The 8,353-nt window shown below is 43.5% G+C and overlaps 1 protein-coding gene across 3 annotated transcripts in view; it reads left to right on the top strand.

Annotated features, from left to right (window-relative positions):
* The first annotated feature begins 4,999 nt into the window (after window positions 1-4,999).
* Window positions 5,000-8,353, top strand: part of G3BP2 (G3BP stress granule assembly factor 2) — a 29,782-nt gene continuing 26,428 nt past the window's right edge. Inside the window, exon 1 of one of the 3 annotated variants that reach the window (XM_007455434.1) lies at window positions 5,000-5,192. Coding sequence is in view for 1 of the 3 variants with exons in the window: in XM_007455432.1 (XP_007455494.1) it covers window positions 5,284-5,385 (102 nt within the window). In the remaining 2 variants the exon portion in view is untranslated. Of the gene's footprint in view, window positions 5,193-5,283; window positions 5,386-8,353 lie in introns of those variants that run through there. The other 2 variants (XM_007455433.1, XM_007455432.1) reach the window with 2 other exon arrangements.

Consider the following 8,353-nt stretch of genomic DNA (forward strand, 5'->3'; position numbering starts at 1 on the left):
CCAACAATTTAAAAAAACCCATCATGGGATTTCCCTGGTGGTCCAGTGGGTAAGACTCCAGGCTCCCAATGCAGGGGGCCCAGATTCAATCCCTGGTCGGGGAACTAGATCCTACATGCATGCCACAACTCAGAGTGTGCAGGCCGCAACTAAGAAGTCCGCATGCCGCAACAATAAATAAATAAACAAACAAACCCATCAAAGGATAAATATAACGTCAGGTAGTGCTAAGTGCTATTAACAGACGTAGAGCAGAGTAAGAGATGGAGAGTGACTGGGGCTCCTTTAGATTCATTGGTCAGAGATCTTTCTGAAGTGGCATTAGATCAGAAAGTATTGGATGAAGTAACTAGTATGATATTTTATACAAGCATATGGATAGAAAAATACCAAAGTTCTGTAGTCCCCTTCTTAGTGAATATTACCAGCGGCTCTTTTGTCACCCAGACAAAACCAGCAAAGCATCCTATCCTAGACGTCTCCCTTACTCCCCATACCTAGTTAATCATCACACTTTTGCCACCTATATACTTATAAATTTCTTTTCTACTTGCCACTGTCTTCTCTTAGGCCCTTGTCACTTTTTGTTCTTTTTCACTGTTTGAAAAGATATCTTAGTTCAATTTTTTGTAATAAATAATGCACAATTAAATTATATAATGCATGAGAGCTAACTTGGTGGGGCTTCCACGGGCCAAATGGGGACAATGTGAGCATAAAAATAAATGTTGATATTAATGGATGATCAGGTAGAAATCCATGAGTTCACACTGATATAAATAAAAAATTTTTAAAAAATGAGAAAGGAGAAAAGGTCTTCCTTATAGTAGAATTGCAGCTGATAAATGTGGAAAGAATGATGGAATTAGAAAAATCACATTTAGGTAGCCATCATAACAAAAACTGATTTGGCCAAAGAATCGTCAATGGCTGCTAAAACTGGGTGAAACTATCATGATAAATGGGTTATGTACACAGTTTCAAAGTACCAGACTACACAACTGTAATTACTTATTAATTACAAAGGGACAAACAGAACTGTGTAGTGGAGAATCCCGTCAGACACTGCATTAACCGTGAAGGGAACATCACCAGTAATAGGACACATGGACATCATGTGCCTCCATATGATGCCCTGAGGACAGAACAGTACTTCTCTGGTATTTTTCCCCAAAATGCATAATCTAGATCTAAATATCAGGAAACAGCAGAGGTTACCAAATTCAGGGGCATTCTTTAAAATAATTGTCCTGTACTCTTTAAAAATATCAAGGTCATGAAAGAAGAAAGACTGAGAAGAAACTCTGGACTACAGAAGACTAAGGTGCCATGATAACCAGATTCATTTGTAATCCTGAATTGTATCCTGGACCAGCAAACAATTTTTTCCTTTTGATATTAGTTGGACAGTTGATGCAATTTGATGCAATTTGTCTGTAGATTATAGTACTGTAAAAATGTTAATTCCTGATTTTGATAATTGTATTGTGGATAGAGAAGTAAATGTCCTTGTCTTTTAAGAAATGCACACTGAAGTGTTTAGGGGTAAAGGGATATCATGTCCAAAGAAAATTGCAACTAGAGCCTCTTCTAGATGCTTTTTTATGGATAGAGGTCACATGACAATCTACCAGTTGTCTGACAGAGTATCCATAATAACCACGAACCCGTGTCCCCTGCATCGGCAGGTGGACTCTCAACCACTGCGCCACCAGGGAAGCCCTATTTATTTTTTTAAAGATGCAGGTTTTTAAAAATTAATTAATTAATTTTTATTTTTGGCTGTGTTGGGTCTTCGTTTCTGTGCGTGGGCTTTCTCTAGTTGCAGGGAGGGGGGCCACTCTCCATCACGGTGCGCGGGCCTCTCACTGTCGCGGCCTCTCGTGTTGCGGAGCACAGGCTCCAGACGCGCAGGCTCAGTAGTTGTGGCTCACGGGCCTAGTTGCTCCGCGGCAGGGCTCGAACCCGTGTCCCCTGCATTGGCAGTCAGATTCTCAACCACTGCGCCACCAGGGAAGCCCTGGAACTATTATTGAGTGGACACTCTGCCAGACAACCTGTAGGTTACCATTTGAGTTACACTATTTATAGAAAACAACCTAGAAGAGAACCTAGGAAATATAATATAGGGAGATTACAAAATAACCACAGAATACAGCTTAGACAAGCTAGTAGACTATTTAAGCAGTATAAGGTTAACTGAAATTCTATGAAGGGTAGTTTGTGTAAGGTAAAATCATGCCTAACTCACCTTTAGAATGCCTGAGTGAGATATTTCAGTATGAGTACTTGGGGAAATCAGTAGATGCAGTTTATTTTGATTTTTCACAAACTTTTGATAAAGGTTCACATCTAAGACACACATTGGGGTGGGGATGTGAAATGTCAAAGGGCTGAGGTGTATAAAAGAAAAAGTAGTAAGGAAAGAAGTAATGGTAAGAACTAAATTAGGGATGGGATGCCTTGCATGGTAAGGACTTGGGATTTTATTGTGTTGCCTTTGGAGGGTTTTGAGAAGGTCATCTGGTTTATAGCTATAAAGGATCTGGTTGCTGTGGGAATAATAATAATAATAATAGCAGTAATAGTGCTAAGTGTTTAATCTAGAATAAATGTTGAAGGTAGAGAGAACAGAAATGTACTGGTGATTTGCTGTGTGGTGTGAGACAGAGTCAAGGGTGACTTAAAAGCTTTTGGCTTGAGCCACTGAATGAATACATTCCTACTTCTCTCCCTGCCTTATTGTCTGTCCCGGGAGGGGGGTATTTAATGGAGGTTATATTCGTAGGGCAGGAAGATTCCTTAGGTTACTGCAGTCATTCTGGAAAGATAAAAGGGTCCTGAACCTGGGCAGAGCTATACGTATGGAGAAGTATTCAGAGGGCACGGACTTAAGAGACATTTAGGAAGTAAAAATAACTACTTAGGAAAACAGTTTTGGGTATTTTAATAAAATTGAAGATAATGAAGTCGTTTTTCCCAATAACTCCACCTATTGATATGTACCCTCGGACAGGGGTTGTCCGAGGCCTGTTTTTATATAGCCCCAGAGCTAAGAATATTTCTTTTATTAATACATTTTTGAAGGATTTAAAAACGGGAATGCGTGGGTTGGATATGTTACAAAGACCATTTATGGCTCTCAAGTCCTAAAATATTTACTGTCTGTCCCTAACAGTATAAGTTTGCCAACCATGGTGTAGATCAGTGGTTTTTAAAGTGTCCGTTCCTAGAGCAGCAGTAGCAGCATCTGGGAACTTGTTAGAAATGCGGATTCTCAGGCCTCAACACAGACTTGCTGAATCAGAAACCCTGGGAGGGGGCCCAGCATTGTGTTTTAACAACCTCTCCAGGTGATTCTGATGCACGTTAATTTCTGAGAATCACTGCTCTAGAGAAATTTTTGTACTTGGTGAGGAATAACAGCATTGTGCATAAGAGCTTCACAGTGGAAACAGTAGAAATGTCAATCAACAGAAGAGATAAGTAAGTTGTGACAATTAATATAAGGAGAGTATTCCATAGCATGGAGTGTAAAGGCAGACTGCTTGTGTTTGAATCCCAGCTCCAACGGAGTAGTAGCTGTGTGACCTTGGGCAAGTTAACTCGACCTCTCTAAGCCTTAGTTTCCTCCTGTGTAAAATTAGCATAAAAATCCTAACTACTTTATAGGGTTATTGTGAGGATTAAACAATTAAAACAGAAGAGTGGCTGGCACTTAAGTATTAGATTTGAAGGGCAGTTTTCATGTAATGTATTATGATACTTTAAGGAAGAACATGTCAAAGTTCATTTCATAAGAGTGATCGTCTGCCCATATATTTTGCATATAACAATGTGATTAAGCAGCATAAGTTAAAAGTGGTGTAGATTTTGGAGGTTCAAATGTTGCACTGCCCCGTAAACCTCAGTTTTCACACGTGAAAAATACTTTAAAATTACTCTAAAAGAATTAAGAAAACTTGTGAAATGTATATGCCTGAGTTTTGTTTCTTCTGTGGCATTTCCTTTCCTAATTGCCTTTTATTCCTTTCACCATTTCCTCAGCCCTTCCTTCCAAAATTCCTCAGCTGTCTTGATAGTCTCTGAGAAACACTGCCAGAACTAAGGTGCAAAGTGGCTTCCTTGACTGTAAGGAGATGTGGCTTTTTCCATGAATCAAGGTCATGAGAGTCAGTGTCTAGTGTTTTCCCAGCTATGCCCCTGCGGCCAAGTCTGGGCCTAGATCTAGGACAGGTCTGTAATCCTGATATCTCCTGGGATTTCAGCTTTTAGCTGCTTTAGCACGTAAAATGCTTAGTATGTATTTAGCAACGCCTAACGCTAAACAACACACAAAGAAACAGAACTGTTTTTTCTCTCTGTGGAGACCACGTCCTATTTTTTCTACATCCCAGTACTTAGCACCCAGTAGGCCCCATAATATAGCGTTGAACGATTTTGAACTTCTCGGTGGAGCTTAAAAACCTCCATTTCCTAGGCTGAGTTTAGGGTGCAAGCAGCTGAAACCACGGGCTGCATTTTTACTCTCGTCTAGAGCAGCAACCTGCAGACACCTAGTTCAGAGAGAAAAAAAAAAATCACTAAAATTCCCTTCCTCTTAATAACATAAAAGGACCAGAAAAATCAGTCCCCAGAAGACAACGCAGAAGGCACAGCGCTGCAGCGACCCGGCTCCTATTCGGGTGCGCTCTCGAAGGGCGAAGAGGCCGGATCCTTGGGGCAGAAGAAAGGCAGCCTTCTGGTGACGTCAAATCAGCGGACTCTCGCCCCGGCTTCACGCCGGTTCCGGTTCCTCGGCTTTCCGGGCGTGAGAGTACGTGAGCGCGGCGGCGTTCTGCGCGTGCTCCGCAGAGAGACGCGAGAAGGTTGGGTCCAGCTCGCGGAGGAGATGCGTGATTGGCTGAAGCCGTGCTGGGGGGTCCCCCAGCCCTTTCGGCAGGGGTAAAACAATAAGAGGGGGCGGTGGCAAAGGGGGCGGGACGTCCGTGTTCCTTGTCGTTCGCCGCAGTGCCTGGCGCCCGGGAAGAGGTGGTTGTGAGGGGAACCAGCTTGTGGCTCTCCGGTTCCGAGGTCTGAGGTTTGTCGGAGGAGGGAGAGGGCGGCGAGCGACAAGAATCTGCTGCAGCCGGTCCTCGGCGACTTTCCCGCTGACCTCCGCGCGACGTACCCGCCGCCGCTGTTGGTTGGAGGTGTGTATGGGGACCGGGAAGGGCGGTCGGTCTGGTAGTCGGAAGGGGACATTCCAGTCGCGCGCCGCGGCTCGAGGCAACCGTCCAGTGCATGAGCTCCGGTGTCGGAGGTGTAGTTGCAGAGAGAGACATTGTTCTTGCCGGCTGCCTACGCTGCTGTGTGTGCGAGAGAGAAGCCGAGCTTTTTCCTCAGGTGAGGGATGGGAGGCCGCGTGGGGAGGGAGGTGACCGGCGCGCGTCGTGCGGACGGAGGGCTCCGAGGGCACAGGTGGGGCCGGGGTTGGTTGGGGATGAGGTCGCGAGCTAGGAAAGGGGACGCAGTTGCTCCCAAAGGCGCGCTGATGGAGGCTTCGGACGGGACGTGGGGGGGTGGGCTTGCCCGAGAGGATGTTTCGGGTGCGGAGCCCACCAGCCTCGTCCCAGACTCTTGCGGCTCTTATTCCCGGTTCCTTGGCAGTGGGGAGGCCGCCGCCGCCCCGCCCGTGGGGGAGGGGAAAAGAGGCTGTGTCGGCGGAGGCAGAAGCGACGCAGATGCGAAAGTAGCGGCCTCCGGGCACCATTTCGGTGCACGGAAACAGAATCCGGCTCCGAAGGCAGCCTTCGTTTTGCTTACCCAGTACCTGGTGTTCTGCGGTCCTTGACGCCGCCCCCCCACCGCGGGTTTATCCCGAAGGAGCTGGGAAACCCGGGCTGTATATAACGTACGCCTTCTCCGTGCCCTTTTTATGTAGGCGATCTCTTGCTGACCCAGGAATAGAAGAGATGTTTGAGTGCTTTGAGGAATGGCTTTCTTCCTCTTCCCCCATGTCTTCTTGGGGAGGGTGGGAAGGATAGTCTAGGGGAGGAACATAGCATCCATATATTGTGTTAATATTGTTAGTTGAATCTGATCGAATTTTACCTGCCTCTCCAAAGGCAGATTTCTTAAGATGGCCCTGTGCCGCTTTGGAGCGAGTATAGATATGCATCTACAATTTTCCGCATAGATCAGTTTTTTTCCCTCCAATGTATGCTTACTTTCTTAACAGATTTTTTTTTTTTGGAGGGCCAGTACCTTTGCTCTCTTAAAAATCAAGCACCAGCAAAAACCCACAAAACGCATGTGCACTGAAGGTGGAATAATAGCAAAGTTATGCCCTTTTACCCCCCATATGATTGTTGTGATAATAACTTGTGTTAAAATACTGGTTTTAACACCTGGTGCTAGTCTTCCAAATGTTAGCATTGCATGTACCTGGATCTGTGAATCGTTAACTGCAGTTAGGCGACCCCGTATGCTACAGGGCAAGAAGATGGGAATTCCTTGTCCGGCTCCATATTTGGCAGTTAATATGTAGCCTTAGGCATGTGAACAGTTTCTAAACAATTGACCCTATTAGTATCCAGTGGTCCTTTTGATATCCAAAATCCTGGTCTCAAAAAATAGACGGTATGATTAGTTTCAAATTCTTAGTACTGAATTATGTGTTGTTTCTTTGATGATATTATCTTCCCATTTTCTTAAATATTTAGGATTATTCATGTGTTTCCTTGTGTTATGATTTAATCACTAGAGGTTGTTTAATTCTGAAAAGTTGTCCACGAATTATAGATTCGGATTGTTTACTATTTAAGAGCTGTTATGGTTCAGGTTGCTGAATATTCAGGGGTTGAAATGTTTGTCAGTGGTGAACAAGTAGCAAGACGAAAGAACCAGAATGCTTGTGGGGTGGATGGGGATCAAAAATGGAAGGAGAAGAAAATAAGTCTTTAATAATTTGATAGTCATATTGAGTGAGTGTTTAGTTAGCAGGTGAGCAGTTGAGTTGTTAGCAGACAGCTCTTGAGTTTGAATAGCATTGGCACTCTTGGTAGTAGGATATATTTATTATCCATATTTCATTTATGAGAGATCAAAAATGAAAATCTCCGTATCAGTTACTGAAAATCTATAAATACCCATAGTGTCTTTAGGTTAACAGTTTCCCTGTCCTGAAGAATTATTGCTGCTTGCCTGTTATCAGGATTTTCTAGGTTGCTTTAAATAAGACTTCCCCACATATTTTATACTGAGTGCGTATGGAGATGAGGAATGACCCCTTTTCAAGGCTGGTTTTGATAGTTACAAATTAGGTTGTTTCTGAACTTAAATTCAGTAGAATTTAATTGACAAACTTGACTTAACTCTCCACTGGGAAACATTTAAGGGCTGACAGAACAAACAAATTCTATCTCCCAGAACTCTGGCTTCAGAAACAATAGAATCAGTTTCTTGACTGCTATTTCTCAGTGTATTTTTAACTTAATTTCCAGATATTTTACCCTATGTTGATACACTATTGTAGTATGCTAGGATGACTGTTTTGGATTTCCTGTTATGTTACTGTTTTCTGCCTTTTGGCTCCTCCCTACAGTATCAAATAAGCTAACAGTTAGACTTTAAATTTTTTTATATTCTTGCATTCTTGATGGTTCTTCATAAGCGGTGGTTCTTAAGCAGGTGTAATGAAAACATCACTAAAGGGAGGAGACCTGATTTCAAATCCTCTCTCATAACTATAACTGAGGGACCTTGAACTCCTTTCCTTAGGCTCTCAAAACATGGTTTCCTTTTCTGTAAATGAAGCTAATATCCCATCTATTTCACGGAGGTAAAGGAATGTGTAGTTACTTGTTAAACCTTAAAGCATAATATAAATACACGCTTTAATTTTTGTGGGGCTGCATTTCCATTTCTTTAATGCTTGGTCACTTTTAATAGCTTTTGAACTTCAAAACTTGTCTCCTTACCTTTGGAGCCTGAGGAGAGAAAAAATCCACAGCTACCTTTTATTTCTGTGACTGGTGCTTAGATCTTGTTTGTGATGCTTTCATTCTGCGGTGTGCCACAACAAATTGAAGGTTGCTGTTCTAAATAGATACGCATTGCTCTTTTTTTAAAAATTTATTTATTTAGTTTTGGCTGCATTGGGTCTTCGTTGCTGGGCGCAGCCTTTCTCTAGTTGTAGTGAGCAGGGGACTACTCTTCGTTGCGGTGCGCGGGCTTCTCCTTGCGGTGGCTTCTCTTGCTGCAGAGCACGGGCTCTAGGCGCACGGGCTTAGTTGCTCCGCGGCATGTGGGATCTTCGCGGACCAGGGCTCGAACCCGTGTCCTCTGCATTGGCAGGCGGATTCTTTTTTTT

This window comes from Lipotes vexillifer, unplaced genomic scaffold, assembly GCF_000442215.2.
Source record: "Lipotes vexillifer unplaced genomic scaffold, Lipotes_vexillifer_v1.1 scaffold749, whole genome shotgun sequence".
NCBI classification, from domain to species: Eukaryota; Metazoa; Chordata; class Mammalia; order Artiodactyla; family Lipotidae; genus Lipotes; species Lipotes vexillifer.